General features: G+C 39.1%; 2 protein-coding genes and 4 non-coding genes across 7 annotated transcripts in view; 1 reads left to right on the top strand and 5 right to left on the bottom strand.

Moving 5' to 3' along the window:
* The window catches only part of macrod1 (mono-ADP ribosylhydrolase 1), a 149,845-nt gene extending 147,024 nt beyond the window's left edge, over nt 1–2,821 (bottom strand). The window contains exons 1-2 of one of the 2 annotated variants that reach the window (XM_086303663.1): nt 2,171–2,821; nt 752–850 (exon numbers count right to left, since the gene is read on the bottom strand). In XM_086303663.1, the coding sequence (XP_086159789.1) occupies nt 752–850; nt 2,171–2,591 (520 nt within the window). In that variant the 5' untranslated portion in view covers nt 2,592–2,821. The remainder of the gene's footprint in view (nt 1–751; nt 851–2,170) is intronic. The other variant, XM_086303654.1, reaches the window with a different exon arrangement.
* An 813-nt stretch (nt 2,822–3,634) lies between these two features.
* fermt3b (FERM domain containing kindlin 3b) overlaps nt 3,635–15,966 on the top strand; it is a 15,872-nt gene continuing 3,540 nt past the window's right edge. Inside the window, exons 1-10 of the mRNA XM_086303581.1 lie at nt 3,635–3,811; nt 5,060–5,184; nt 8,305–8,538; nt 10,574–10,690; nt 10,857–11,025; nt 13,012–13,114; nt 13,231–13,338; nt 13,536–13,670; nt 14,188–14,234; nt 14,389–14,513. Of these exons, the coding sequence (XP_086159707.1) occupies nt 5,061–5,184; nt 8,305–8,538; nt 10,574–10,690; nt 10,857–11,025; nt 13,012–13,114; nt 13,231–13,338; nt 13,536–13,670; nt 14,188–14,234; nt 14,389–14,513 (1,162 nt within the window). The 5' untranslated portion in view covers nt 3,635–3,811; nt 5,060. The remainder of the gene's footprint in view (nt 3,812–5,059; nt 5,185–8,304; nt 8,539–10,573; nt 10,691–10,856; nt 11,026–13,011; nt 13,115–13,230; nt 13,339–13,535; nt 13,671–14,187; nt 14,235–14,388; nt 14,514–15,966) is intronic.
* Nucleotides 6,362–6,433, bottom strand: trnaw-cca (transfer RNA tryptophan (anticodon CCA)). The gene has a single exon. It is a non-coding gene; the product is annotated as a tRNA-Trp (tRNA).
* On the bottom strand, nt 7,027–7,098 carry trnaw-cca (transfer RNA tryptophan (anticodon CCA)). The gene has a single exon. It is a non-coding gene; the product is annotated as a tRNA-Trp (tRNA).
* trnaw-cca (transfer RNA tryptophan (anticodon CCA)) lies at nt 9,467–9,538 on the bottom strand. The gene has a single exon. It is a non-coding gene; the product is annotated as a tRNA-Trp (tRNA).
* trnaw-cca (transfer RNA tryptophan (anticodon CCA)) lies at nt 10,386–10,457 on the bottom strand. The gene has a single exon. It is a non-coding gene; the product is annotated as a tRNA-Trp (tRNA).

Here is a 15,966-nt window from a genome sequence, read left to right as displayed (position 1 = left end):
GGACATGCATCAAATACCTCACCTAGAAGGTGATCAGGAGGCATCCTAGAGCAGATGCCCAAACCATCAAACAATCTGACTTAGCTCTATTCAGTGTGAAACCCAGCCACCCTTCAGAGGAAGGTCATGGACAAGCTAATACTCTGCAATCTCACTCTCCCTCACTTGTGAGCAACATCCTGAGATATTTAAACTCCTCCACTTGAGACAGCAACTCATCCCTGACCTGGAGTGAACACTCCACCCTTTCCCGGCTGAGGATCATGACCTCAGACTTCAAAATGCTGAGTCATTCTTGCTGCACACCACTCTAGTGCATATTGGAAATCACCACCTTAATTCATCATTCTAAATATACCTATATAATGTTAAATAATACAATATTGTGCACTGAAAGCTCTGCAGCTAATTCAAAACAAAATAGTTTTTCATTTCTAAAAACTTGACTCCGCCTGACAGCGTTTGAGCACACTGCCTATCATTGTCTCTTAAAAACCAGAGATGTGTGGGGCAGCATTTTTTTTCACTCAGAAGAAAATATATTGATGTTTATAATCAGACTGCATTTTTTAGCAGCTGAATCTTATGCCTACCTTTACGGAGCAGCTACATATGGGGTCTGTCCAGTATTAAAATAATTGTTAATGATCTGAAACCTTGGAAATCTGAGACTCTTGGAAAACCCTACCACTACTATCACTCAACTCTTTGTGAACAGAATGGTAACTGTGACTGATGCTGAGGGTCTGACCTGCAGTGGGAGTCCACACTGAGATCTCATCCAGTGGCTTGTAGTCAGTTGTCCAGTAGTACTGACGCCTGTCCTCCACGCTCAGAGACAGCAGGTAGTCTGAGAGAAAAGTAAGATAAAGAGAAAAGGCAGTAAGTCATCTGAAACATATAACATCAAATGTATTTGTCATTTGCACTTTGAGCAGATATCAATGAGTTTCTGACTGAATATTTGATCACTCTTCTTGGCAGATTTTGAGAAAAACATTTCTCCAGAAGGCTTTTGGCCTGTCCATGTAGGCAGTAGCAAATTTGGTCAGCACCCTCTAAGTCCATGACAATGTAAAACTCAGTCATGCTGGTGTTCCAGCAGTTTCCAGTTCATGACATGCTTGAGTCTTTGTGACTCCTGGTTGTACCAAACCAATCTCCTCTCATCTGAGAGTGACAGTTTGGATCTTCTTCCAGACTTTGCAAAGGAGGTGACACATCCAGAAAACTTATTCTTGCATATAGTCGTTTGACTATGGAATCTGGAGTTGTTGAGAAATGGCTCCATTAAGCTTTGGCCTCAACCCAACTGAAAACTTTTAGATAATGCTTCAATTCCAGCTCTATGACTGGAAACAATTGAATTTAAATGAACTCCAGTTAAGTGAACTGCCGAGAAGAGATGTCAGATATCTGGCCAGAATTATGCCAGATGCTTGTTGATGGCTACCAAAAGCATCTGTTCGAGTACAACTTGCTAACAGACATTTAACCAAATATCAATGGGGCTGTATGTGTCCATTTAAGCCTGTATGTATACTTTTCACCCTGTGTAGATTAAAGAGAACCAAAAATCATTTCAAATTTGTGCATCCTATTCTTTAATTTATTTTTTAAGTCATTAAAGATGTATGCTGTACAATCATTTCATTCAGGAAAAACAACAGTTAATAAAAAATTTTTTAAAAAAATTAATACAATTTAAAGCCCAAAATTACCATGACATTCATGCCTATGATGAGTGTATGTAAACTTCAGACCACAACCTTATGAAGGAAACTAAATAGTGCATGAAATTTTTCACAAGCTTACAACTTCAGGCAGCAGTAAGTCAGTTTCATTCCATAATTTATAATTTTATAACGTTACTGTATTTTAATCATGTATTATTTAATTTAACAGTTAATTAAAAATATTGGTGTGTTTTACATATTTATTAAGTTTAATTTATTAATTCGATTTTTTTAATATACAGTATAATGTGTATGAAATACATGTGTACTTTGATCTGTTACCACTAATTGCTTTATCGGTACTGTTGATCCCTGTGACAACAGCTGGACAGGTTCTGGCGGTCACGTGACCGCACACACGCGTCAAAGGCCCTGCAGGTTAAGCGTTGTCAACTTAAATTAAAATCTTCGCCTCTGTCACTGAATTCTCTCACCCTTGGTTTTCTTCCAGTCTTCCTTATCAGAGTCGAGGTTAATTTTGAGGGCCATGGCGGTGAAAGCTCCGGTGTGGAGAGACTGGACCAGCACGGCTGTGCTCACTCCAAAGGCGGTACCGAGGGCAAACTTGCCCAGCCAGCCTCTGTTCACCTGGGGTAAGGAGGAATGGGTGCCTCGGCTGGACCGCCAAAGTGGTGTTGTCGTTGAGAACTTGTCAGTTCGGCGGACAGCGTTAATATGGCTGCGGGGAGCACTTGTTGCTGGCCTCCTTCCCAGCTGGGGGCTTCCAGGAGTTAAAATATGTTTGAACTTGACACCGACACTCTGAGTGTCAGCACTGACACGGGACAGAGGGCCGCCGGTGTAGTACGGGAGAGCCCCGATACGGGAAACTCGAGCTGATACTTGCAGTGCCATGTCTGAGGAAACTAACGGGTCGTGCTGCTACGGCTTTCTAGCTTGCAGTGTCGGCCACACGTCGTTGTTTCGTTTTCGTTATCAACACACCTCACAAACACTCATGTGCCATTTTTGTTTGGGAAGTTAAGATGGGACCGTACCATTTATGAGGGGAGCCTGCTAATTGCCGCCAAATAAGTACCTGTAAAATGTGAGTTGTAATGGTTTTCAGTGGTGTCATTAAACAAGTTATGCTGTGACATGTGAAATAAGTAATAGACTACACAGCTGAGGGTGTTTCTATTTACAAGTTCCCACCCAGCGAAAACCTCGACCCGAGTAGCAGAGTCGAAACCGTCAACCACAAGAGCGCGCCGCCTTCATGACTGTCGGAAACATTGACGTTACATGATAAGAACACGCTGGCCTGCTACAGCCCACAGAATAATGAATACGAATATGTATCTTAACAAGACGTTTCCAGAAAGTAGTCGTTTTGGATGCGGTAGCAGGACAACACAAATTAAAGCATCAACCCTACGCAGTAATCTTGACTTAAAATCGACACTTTCGCCGATTCTTCAAAAGCCATCTAGCCCTGAAAGCAACATTAACTGTACGCTCGTACAGAAGAATATGTCCGTATTTGGTCTCCCTCTAGCGGATTCAAAAAAACAAAAGATAGTCTGTAGTCACAGCAAGCCTATCATTGTATAAAGGTATCTTCCCCATATTAAAAACAATGAACTCCTTATTATCTTTGTGGATGTTAGACAGGAGACAATGAATTTTGGTTTTAAATGCGCCAATTTTTATTAGTTGTCGAGCATAAAAATGAAATTGTTTTGGTTTGTGTCTGATATGTCAATAAAAGGTGAAAGTGCTGCTACTAAAGTATAGAACTCATAACTCACACCCTAAAGTTACATTTTTGCTGATTACTCAACACACAAAAATAACATATTTATGCACACCCAAATTGCCATATATGTGTCACTCCCACAGTCTGTCAGTGAAAAATGTTTGAGCCTTTTCACATTTCCGCCTGTCGGAAACTGACAGAGAAAAAAAAAAGGAACAAGCAGCAGTGACACAAGTAGCAGAGACCACAACCCAAGAGAGACAAAACTGGTAAACCTTCTCGGAGAAAACCTGGTAAACTTCTTCAGAGATCTTGACAGAGGCGCAGGGGGTCCCCAGTTTCCATTTTTCAAAACCTTGGACGCGGGAAACTGACGGTATTGTCCTTTAAAGTGTGTGTGTGTGTGTGAGAGAGAGACAGCATGAGGACAGAGAGCAAGTTTAGGACAGGGCGTGTGTGTATGCGCATGTTTACGAAGCTTCTCTGTTATACACACATCTGAGGTCATGTATTTACTTTCACCACTTCATGAAATGAAATGTAAAATGATGAAGTGGTCACACAGATGGAAAATTATGATTAGACTCATACAGATGTGGAAAGTGTAGGCCTAAGTAGAGGTGCAGGGGGTGTGAAACTTTTATTTATGCATTGTTTTGTCTCTATCTGCTCTTATTTCAGTTCTTAATTAAGTTCAGACACATTTCAGTCCATAAATCCAATATCTTCAAGGTGGGCTTCTACTTTTCATACATATGCAGGAGGACACTGTCTTAACGGGGGATGAACTTCTCACTTTGGGTGGGTCAGAAAGCGGAAGTGTGCATCCATGGTGATAGTTTAAGTCAGAAACAGGAAGTGCTCATCAAAGTGGACATCCCATCCATTATACGTGTGTGTCTGTGTCATGTTGCGCAGTATTATGTGGGTTAAAGTTGGTTTTCTCTGATAGGCCGAAGAGTGATTGGCAGGTCAAATATCCTCCCTTTGTCTCATTCAATATTTTAAATGCCCTGAAAAGCAGAAGGAGGTGTTATATGACCAAAGCTATCCGATTTCTTTTTTAATTTTTTTTTAATTGTTATAAAATAACTCACTCAACTTGTCATCACACTTTTACCCTCTTGAAAAATAATTAATGCATATATTCATAATTCATAATTCAGATATGAACTTATCCCTCATAAAGTACTTTGTAATATTCTTGCATGTTTTTATCTCCTTTTAGAGAGTTTTAAATGTCTTGCAAAAACGTAGATGTATTTCAAACGAGCATCGTTGCTCACTCTCACCCTAACACTCCCTCTGAAACATCTGAACAGTTTTTCATGTCAGTCTCATGGAGCTGATTTTTCACAGTTTGATCAATGTGGCGAAGAAACAAAGGAAAGTTAATTACACGTCTTCTTCCATTGTCTTTGTCATCATTGTCACATATGTAACAACAAGGACAAATAAAAAGAAACACAAGGCATTTGTCACCCATAATCCATCACATAAAAGATGGAGGAGGGCGATAAAGCTGTTTACTCTCTCCGTGTTTGTCTGTTTATCTGTCACTGTGCTCTGTCAGGCTTGTCTCCTGCATTTCTTTCTCACTATCCCACGCTCTCTTTTTTTCCAGTATGGCGGCGTGGGACCTGTCAGTCACGGTGGAGGACCTGGGGCTCGATGCCCCACCCGTCACCATCAGCGTGGCCTCCGACCTTCACATCGGAGGGGTTATCCTCAAGTTGGTGGAAAAGACACGTGGGTAGCTCTGTCTTCCTCTCTTTGTCTTCCTCTCAGTCACACTTCAGACTAAAATTAGTGTCGTAATTTACATATTCACACAAGAGTTCACATACAGTTAACAAAATTACAAATGCATAGTTAAGGCAAGAAAACTGAATGAATTATTCAGCACACAGTGTGTCACAAGTCCTCTGAACTGCTCTTATAATTTTTTTTCTTTTGTCACCTGCTACATGTTTTCAATTTTAGTTTGTTCACTTCTTCCGCCACTGCTTTCAGCAAGAAACACAACATCAGTCTAAACATATGTTTCATCAAGTAGTTTGTCAATGTGAGACCAATTAGGTTGGACGGATCATGCAGACACCAGTAAGATCTAACCAAAACAGCTCAATCACATGAGGCTGTTTTAGTTTCAGAGAGGATGAATGTAAATGACCTAGGAGCAAACATTGAATAAGTGAGGAAACAAAGCTATAAATAAAGCTCGGGCAAATTGATCACTTGTTAATTGCGAGCAGGTCTATGCATGCATTCAATCAAAATCAGTCACGCATTATTTAAACATGTTTTGTACACATGCAAAAGATTACACAGCCCTTTGACAGCAGAGACAGACTCCACCCCAGACGAACCCTGCACTGGACAAACAGTAAATTGATTGCAATCATTGGACTGACCAATGTTCAGAACAATGGGAAAAGTTGGGAAGGTCCTTGCTGCCATTTCTGAACAGTTGTAGATTCCAAGGATGTTCCCAGATGCGTTATTCAGATGTGTCACCACTTGTCCAATGTCTAAAAAAAGATCCAAGCTGTCGCTGAGTGTATGTGAACTTCTGACAACAGAAAATAAGGAAAAGCAATAAGGAAAATGTTCAAATCACATCAGGATCAATGCAGAGTGGGTAACAGTGTTGTGCTGCATCTCTCACAATCCAAGATCCATAAGGTCCTGCTGATTTAACTCTGTAGTGAACATATTCCAGTTAATAAAGAGGCTGCACTTTCCTATGACGTGTTTCAGGAACATTAGTGTAAATAATGTGTGGAAAAAACGAAAAACTAGCAGACAAATATGAGCCATGTGGGAACATACTGAAAACAATCTGGCTATTGCCTAGCATTGTTTGGTAGTGGTCACATAAGAGCAGTGTAAAGCATCGTATAAGGAGCAGAAATAAGTAAAGAAATGACCCTGACGTGATTTGAACACACAAGCTTCTGATCTGGAGTCAGACGCGCTACCGTTGCGCCACAGCGTCTCACAGGTGGCCATTTTCTCAGGTCAATGAGTCAATGCAAGGTGTCAGTCAGAAAATTACAACTGATATTTTTTTTATTGTTATAACGTCATTTACTCAACTTTTCATCAAACTTTTACCCTCTTGAAAAATGAGTAATGCATATATTCATCATTTTTATGCACTAGTGGGTAGTAGATATGAAATCGTCCCTCATAAAGTACTTTTTGATATTCTGTTAAGTGTTATTATCTCCTTTCAGAGATTTTGAAATGTCTTGAAAAAATGTTGATGTATTTCCAATGAACATCGTTGCTCACTCTCACCCTCTGAAACATCTAAACCGTTTTTCATGTCAGTCTCTTAAATGTTAAACCTTAAACATTTAAAGCTTATTTTAAACAGGAAGAAACGTTCAGCAGAACCTGGATGAATTACGAGAATAGATCCTCTGTTAACAGATTGCTGGTTTTAGATACAAATGTAATACTGAGGTATCCCAAAAAGTAGCGTTTTCAGTGGAAAAAAGGTTTGGTGACTTCTTCAGTCTCGAGACTGAAGTGAGTCATCTGAGCATGCATCGAGACTTCTCAGAGGGTAAGAGACTAAAGAAATGACCCTGACGTGATTTGAACACGCAACCTTCTGATCTGGAGTCAGACGCGCTACCGTTGCGCCACAGAGTCTGCACAGTGTGTGCACCAACTATGGTTACACACCATTTCCTGTCTTAATGGAAAAAAGCAAACAAAAAACTAGTTAATTATTAGGTCACAAATGCGGTGAGCTGGGGTTAGCTTTAAACAAAGAAATTATGTTATATAGTGTGTCATAGCAGTGTTGCTCAAAGCATAGAAAACAATTTTTAATGATCAAATGTCACTAATTAAATATTAAAAATTAAACGAATTTGTGATATTTAATTAGCAATTGCAAACATAAGCACTGTTGCTACCATACAGTACACTAACTACGCTAACTCCCCCGAATCCTAAAATACTTCACACACGTAAAATGTGTAACGTACTAATAACAATTTTTTTTAACTAAAAAAAAACACGACGCTATGGTTTGTAAGTTGTGAAGGTGAAAACACTAAGGAAACCCAAACAATCGCAGGACCCCTACTTGGCAACAGTGGGAACAAAAAACTCCTTTTTAACGGGAAGAAAACTCCAGCAGAACTAGAGAGGGAGCCATTGGTACGAGCAAAGGAACGAGAGCAGAGTGAGAGATAGGACATGACATGTGACATACATATCTAGTAAAGTGGCCAACAGCAGTAATAATAATGTAATACTGTATTCTTTTTATTAGTAATATAATGTAAATGAGGAGGCAGACCAGGTATCGAATAGGTGAAAACCAAAGTTTTGTGGGGGAGATCAGGTAATACCAGCAGCTGCAGACCAATACAACAGCTCTATCATCAATTCTAAATTTTAAGCTCACACATTTCCTTTTGTTTGTTCTACAATAGTTATGCTGTGCATGCAGACTGTATTGACTCCTTTCTTATATTTGTTACATTCAAATGGGAATGGAGACAATATTAGAAACATATTTCCATAACACAGTCAAGTATGGCTGCCTAATATAAGCGGAAAACGGTTCATTTATATTTACAAAAGATTAATGGTCAGTGGAAACTTTTAAGTTGTACTTTTTTGTGAAAAAAAAGACAAGAAATCACTTTATGGCTTTTGTTAAAACTAACCATACAAAAAGTCAATTAAAAATCCATTATTTTTCAAGTAAAATGCCATTTAAAATATCCGACGATCATCGTAGTAATAAGTAAATTAGAATATTTTTAAAGTAAAGATGACCAGATTCAGTTTCTTGAATAGTTTAACTCTTTTTACTCTGACTTTTGTTTCTGTCCTCTGCAGAGATCAAACAGGACTGGTCAGATCATGCGCTGTGGTGGGAGCAGAAGCAGCGGTGGCTGCTGCGGACAGCCTGGACTCTGGAGAAATATGGTATCCACGCTGATGCCAAGCTAGTCTTCATGCCCCAGCACAAGCCCCTAAGACTGGGTCTGCCCAACGGCATTACACTGAGGCTCCGGGTCTGCTTCTCCAATCCCGTCTTCCAGACAGTGATGGGCATCTGCAGAATGCTTAGTAAGATTTTCTTTCTTTCATTTCTCTCTTTTGTCTAGTTCTCTGTTTGCTAGCAACATCTACACATCTAAGTTCTTTTTCTCATCTCTCCTTCTCAGTCCCGTTGCAGATTCTAAGTACTCAAGCTGTAATATAGCTGTTCACAATAATTTAATCAGTGAAATGTGTCAAAGTGCCTCATTAATACATCGCAGGGTGACTGCAACTATTGCCAGAGAGGGCCTTCCCCATCTGCTTTGTGCTTTCATTTTGTCTAATTCTGGCACTTCTTGGTCTCGATTCCTCACCAGAAATCCCCGGGAGGGGCCAGCAGACTGGAAAGGTTTTTTAAAGCAGCACGGAAGGGGGAAAATAATGACATCTGTCTATAGAAATGTCACACACATGTTCAAAGATAAGGCTTGGTATCATGAAGTAAGCAGTTCCTTTTTAATTATATTTGCTCCTAGAGCTCACTTGTACTGGCAGAAAAGACACATCCATGTTGAGGACATTCTCTTGACTATAAACTTTTATTTTTTATTTCTAATTTTAAATCCCGCATTGCTTCCTGCCTTTGTTGTGACATTGCTTCATATGTTGTTTGTATGGATCAATATCAAGAGGTGTATGTGAGGATTTGTAGGGAGTATGTATGCTCCAAAATTCCACTTTGCTGCAGTTGCACACCACTGCATATAAAGGCACCTAGTTGGCATCTAATAGACAATAAAATTCGTTTTTAAAGTAATATAAAGACAACAGATGTTTGATATAAGGAAGAGGAAAATGACCAGACCTAGGAAAAGAGGAATGCATTTTCCTGAGATGAGATAAATAAAAGCAGCTCTGCAGTGGCACTAAATGTTCAACAAAAGGAAATTTTGAATACCAAATTATAATTTTGGTATGCACTCTTACACTTCACTGATTTAAGCAGTAAATAAATTGACCCTGACGTGATTTGAACACGCAGCCTTCTGATCTGGAGTCAGACGTGCTACCGTTGCGCCACAGAGTCGCACAGGTGGCCATTTTCTCAGGTCAGACTCAATACAAAGTGTCAGTGTAATAACACTGGAAAACTTTTGGGGTGGGGTAGAATACTAAAGTAAAGTTTGTTTATAGTATATGTGCCATTTTTGGTACTTATGAAAATCTCCTTTTATGTCAAATTACCTGCTGTACTACAAACACATCACACACAAGCAAATATTAATAAGAACCTGGTTTTAATTTATTAAAATGCCCTAGTTTTAATGTCTTTCTTAGTTAGAGGATAGGAGTGAGATTCTCAGAACCATGAGCCTAAGTGACTCAGACAGACAACCATCTGATCAGGAGTCAGACACACTACTATTGCACCACAAGGTCATGTTACAGCCGTTTGACCAGGGTTGTCAGTTTAACAGATTCTCATCTCTTGCCAATCCTTATCGGGACAACAGTGCATGTACTGCGCAATCAGAGCCTTTCACAGTGCAAGGTTTCAATCCAACGATACTGACAAGTTGGAGGTGGGGGAACGTCAGTGGCAAAATGACAGCATTGACATTAACAGTTTCTTACTATTATATGTACTAATTCTGGTATTATATCCGCCTGTGAACAATTCTCCAGTAAGATGAAGATATCTGCTAATTGTAAGGTAAAGATCCAACAATAATACAGAGAATACACGAAAAATCAAGAATCAAAACGAACAAGGACTTGGTGACAGTGGGAAGGAAAATTACTTTTAAACAGGAAGAAAGCTCCAGCAGAACCTAGATCAGTTATGAGTGAAGATCGTCAGTTAACAGATTGCTGTTAAGTGAGGATACAAATGTAGCATCTAGCTTTGTTAGAGGGTAAGATATTAAAGGACTTGACCCTGACGTGATTTGAACACGCAGCCTTCTGATCTGGAGTCAGACGCGCTACCGTTGCGCCACAGAGTCTATGCTTTGAGTGTTGCTTTAACAATCAGCTTAATACAAGAAGTAAACACACCCCTGAATAACTTATCACCTTTACAGCACTGTTACTGTACATATTATTTATTTATTTTTAATAGACATTCGTCACCCTGAGGAACTCTCCCTCCTTCGACCCATAGAGGAGAAGAAAAAGAAGAAAGACAAAAATTTGGCACCAGAGATCTACGACCTGACCGAGGTGCCCCTTTCCTCGGGTACACGCATCACATTTTATTTACACTGCAGGCATAACATAGTAAAAATTAAATTAAATCATTTCCCATGTAATGTAAAAGGCCTGAAAAACATTTTAAACATTGTGTGCTGTCATTTTAATTAAAACTATGCAGGTCAACCTTATTATTTCCACTCCTTTTGCAGTATCCCGGCCCTGTCTGTATAACGGCATGCCCGCTCACTTTGCCGACTCACCGGAGATGGAGGCCATCTACAAGATGCTGTCAGTCAGTCAGCCTCCCCCTGCCCCTGAGGTCATAGCCAAGCAGTACCGCCCAGCCAGCGTTGTGGACAAGGCTCACATCAATGGCAGGTATGTGTGCACAGGTATCAGTCTGTCAAACCAGGTGTTTACATCGCAGAGGGGAACTGATAGAGTTTCATTGTCCATGTCACACTAATGCAAGATGTTTAACAAACAAGTTCCCCACAAACTGAGTCCTCTTATTAACTAGCTATCAGGGATGCTGCCTCAGTTAGTATTCTTACCCCACAATACAGAAGGCCGGTGTAATCACTCGCCACTTTTCTTTTTCTTTATCAGTCCTGATAAAGAAAACTGGGGGTTTCCAGAACTCAGAGCTGTATCTACTGAAGCAGTGGCCTCCTCTGATCTCGAGTTCAGACATATTTTATCTTATGCGCATGCTGGTTCATAAAGATACTACCGCCAGTGCCTACAAATGTATTAAAATAGGAGCTGTTTGAAGGGCTTTTAGACTCTTTGATGTAATAAATTAGGCACAGTCGCAGCTTTTTTAAAGTCTCCTGCTTTATCTCTCTAAAGTTCAAAGCCGCTTTAAACTTCAGCTGCCTCAGCCATTGTTGCATAATTACACATCAAATAAATACTTTTTGAAAACATCAAATACGTGAGCTTACATAAAGCACATTATATCATTAGCTTTATAATAAGTAGTCAGTAATATAGTAATGTGAAAAAGTCTTGAGCCACACGTCATTTCTTCATATTTTACTTCCAAGGAGCCAGACTTCAGACATTAAATGATTTTTCACCCACTTTCAGTCCAGTCCTTGTACCTTAGCAACCAGAATGTTTTGTTTGTTTTTCTTTTTAACACACCCTCAACACACCTATGAGTCATGCAAGCATAAAATGACACCTAACTCAAGGGATGAACTGGTGTTGTTTATTTCTATTTTTGTAAAATGTTAAAGATAACACAGTTGATTGGCATAAATTTGTATTGTTGCACCTATTCCCAGAGAGCTGTTAGCTATTAATTAGCAGAGTGTGCAGTGTGTCCTTAGAACATTTGTGGAAATGTTAGAAGTAGAGGACAGAAAAAGAAAAATAAACAGTACATGAAAGTCATGTCCTTAAGAAATAGGAAATAATCCAGGAAAGAGTTGACACAGGACTAGAGAGATGCATTTGTCCCTTCTTTTAATCCATTTAATACAGAAATCGTGTCAGTGGAAGGATGCTTGAGAGGAAAATGTAGATATATATGGAGAAAAGGCTGAGGTGTGCTAACAAAATCTGTGGTGACAGGTCTTATGGAGTGATGAATCCAAATTTGAAAAATTTCATTCAAACGGTTGTGAATATGTATGCAGGAGGCAAGCAACCGTCTGTAAAACACAGTGGAGGCTGTGCCATGGTTTGGAGCTGCATTTCACCCAGCAGTGTTTGAGATCTTGTAAAAATGGAATTATGAGCATTGGAAAGTACAGTCAGATTTGGATCCACTATGCAATACCATCTGGAAAGCATCTCATTGACGACAGTGTGTTTAGGACAATGATCACACTGGAGTAAAAGCATGCCATCAGTAATGGATTGATTTCCCCAGAGCCTAGACTTTAATATAATTGAAGCAATGTGTGATCATCTTGACAGATAATAGAACAAAAGAGAGCCAACATTCAAAGAAGAGGTTGAAATGTCCTTCAAGAATCCTGGGGAATTATTTTTGAAGACTACTTAAAGAAATGACAAGAAAGCTTGGCTAAGACACTTCAGACTATGTTAAATAATAATAATGATCACACCCTAGACTTTTGTACACTACTATAAAATTAAGTGAAATACAGAATATAGTTCATATAGAAGTATATGTTTGTTTCTTAAGGTTTTGCACATTTTTTGTTATTCTGCTGTGTTTTGCTATAAGATGTAGTTTCTAAAAACAATCATGTTACCAATTTACTTTGTTTAGGTCAAGCTGTCTATATGATGTCAAATAGTATTTTCTTGTGATTTTAAATACAGATAAACATGGATGTAACAAATATGAAATCATAAACATATATATTCTTTGTCTGTCCCTCTCAGGTGGTTGGACTCGTCCCGTTGTCTTCTGCAGCAGGGCATCCAAGAGAGTGATAAACTCTGGCTTCGCTTCAAATACTATGCTACTTACGATATGGATTCTAAGGTATGTGTGTGTGTGTGTGTGTTTACACAAATACAGAGAGTGTGTGTGTGTGCATATTTCTTTGCCAGTATATCAACTCTCTGACCTCATCCTTCTCTTTCCTCTCCACCCTGCAGTATGATGCTGTACGTCTGACCCAGCTCTATGAGCAGGCACGCTGGGCCATCCTGCTGGAAGACATCGACTGCACCGAGGAGGAGATGATGCTGTTTGGAGCTCTGCAGGTAGAAAATCCATCTGCTGACAGTGAAATATGTGAATCACTCTAATGGAAGTGTACATTTCGCTGGATGTCAGATAATATAGAGACTCAAATGTTCTCCCACTCCTCAAAGATATCTGGTCTATTCAATCGTCAGTAAAGCAGTGTCGTATAAAACTGGATTAAATAGGACATTTCTCTGTCTCGTTTTACATGCAGTATCATATCAGTAAGGTGGCTCAGTCAGAGCCCCAGATCATGAGCAACAATCCAGCCATGGACGATCTGGATTCCGCCCTGCAGTCCCTGGAGGTCAAGATGGAGGGAGAAGGCAGCTCTGCATCTGATTTGCTGGTCAGATACAATAGTCTCACCCGAGTCTTTTTAAAATTAAATTATTTTAATAACGGGGAACAGAAATTTATAACAATTTAGGTCCAGGCTTCTCAAAGTGTGGCTTGCAGGCCAGTGGCTGCCTGTGATGATATGTGCTACTGTACACTTTACTACTTTGATCACAGAATGAAACAGAGGGATTATTTCACTTCAATTTTAACCTTCCTAACACTGACAAGTACAGCTGACATTATTAAATGTGATATGCACCTGACTCATGGTTAAAAAAATATAGACCAGCACATCAGTGTTTCATGGTAGAATTTTTCCTATATGGGCCTCCTTGTCCCCCTGATTGGCTTTAAGAACACCTGATTTAAGATATTTCATTAATGGTAGTATTAGCCTGGATCCAAATCCACTGATGATGTAGACAGCATTGAGTTAAATGTTTGGTCTTATGTCAAACTAACATTGATTGACTAACAGTTTTATTGCTAAAACATATTAACTGAAAAACTTGCATTTTATCCAGGAAAATATGACAGCACCAGAACTCACTGACTACCTGAAGATATTTAGGTGAGAGCTGGTTTCCAACTGGTTAAAATAAATTTCATTTTCTTTAAATAAATAAACATTTATTAGTAACCTTCCTCTTTATTTCTAACTTGTTATGAATCTGGGGGAAAAATCCCTGGTGAAATCAGCTAATGTGATTACATGTATATTTCAGACCCAAAAGGCTGACTCTGAAGGGGTACAAGCAATACTGGTTCAAGTTCCAAGATACCTCCATTTCTTATTTCAAGAGCAAAGAGGAAAGCATAGGAGAGCCCATTCAAATGATTAACCTCAAAGGTAATGACTTCGTTACGTACTTTTATGTTATGTTTTTCTGCTATATATAGTGCACCATGCTATTAACAGAATGGTAAGTGTTTAGCACATTTTAAAATAACAGATGTTTACCCAAAGTGATTTCCAGGCACACTTATTTGCAATCCAACTCTCCAAAAATCAATTACAAAACACATAACTTGCCTAAATAGATGATATAATAAAAATAATAACTGGAAAATAAGTCAGAAAATGAGAATAAAAACAACTAAATTGTAACAATGGTAAGAAGTTAAATAAAACAGTAGAAGAAAACATTAACAGTGAGCTTGACCAAACCATGAGAGACTTCAAACTTGATGAAAATGGGCCTGGTAGGTCTTGGAGCTGAATGAAAATTGTCAATTGTTGAGCAGGTTCTTATGTGGGAAGCCAGACTATTCCAGAACTTAGAGGCAATGACAGGTCACCTGTTTTTAGCTGAGAAGAGACATTAAGAGAAATTGGGATGATACGCTGAAGGACCTGGAGGAAAAAGACCTGTAGTATATTATGGCCATGGAGGTCTTTAAAAACAAATAGTACAATTTTAAAACCTTTTAGAAATTTCACAGGTAGCTATTGCATGTGTATAGAAGCTTGATTGTAAGCAGGGGGAACTAAGTTGATATTGTTAGTAAGGTATCTCAAAAATTCAACTTACTGGCTCAGATTTCTGAGGTTTGAATTTTGAGATTATAACCCAAAATTTAGACATATAAGTCACTTTTTTTATGTGGCAGAGACAAGCTTCCATACTGCTGATCTACAGCAGGAGTGACATGATGTCTTTTCTTTGTACCAGTAAAGACTCTAGCAGAATACCTAACTGAAGGCAAAATACCTTCAGTTATGCTATGATTTGAAGTTGAAGGATATTTTGGCTATCTGTGATTTCAGATCATTCAAACAGTCGAAGAGGTTCTTAAAGGAGTGGTCAATGTCAGGTGTGGCTGGCAGATAAAACTGGGTGCCATCACGTAACAGTGATAGTAAATGTTGTATTCATGAATGCTAGAGTCAAGGGGTAACAAATATATTGAAACTAAAAGAGGACCTAACATGGATCCCTGAGGGATATCACAGTTAGTAGAAACTGAAGCCGTTTCCTATTTGGACACTAAAGGTTGAGGAAAACCAGTGTAGAAACCCTGCAGTCCTACGTTATGCTTCAAATGTTTTGTTGTTCAAATGTTAAAAGTATTTATCTAGAAAGCAACTTGGGAGAAGAGAATTTTTTTCTAAAATCTTGGCAAAGGAAGGTAACTTTGGTATCGGTCTGCAGTTACTAAGGAAATATGGGCAAAGTTTATGCTTCTTTAGAAACGGCTGCATGACTGTGTTTTAAAACAGGAAGGAATGACTCAATTTGCTAAATAATTATAGCGTAAATAGTCAGAATAAAAGGAGACAGTGGACCAAAAGCTGCCATGAA

Source organism: Aulonocara sp. 'chitande type north' Nkhata Bay, linkage group LG2, assembly GCF_057382095.1.
Source record: "Aulonocara sp. 'chitande type north' Nkhata Bay isolate Kocher_YH1m ecotype deep benthic linkage group LG2, A_spYH_male_GT1.1, whole genome shotgun sequence".
Classification (NCBI taxonomy): Eukaryota; Metazoa; Chordata; class Actinopteri; order Cichliformes; family Cichlidae; genus Aulonocara; species Aulonocara sp. 'chitande type north' Nkhata Bay.
Note: the sequence above shows the minus strand (reverse complement) of the source record. Positions and strands in the feature narration are given on the sequence as shown.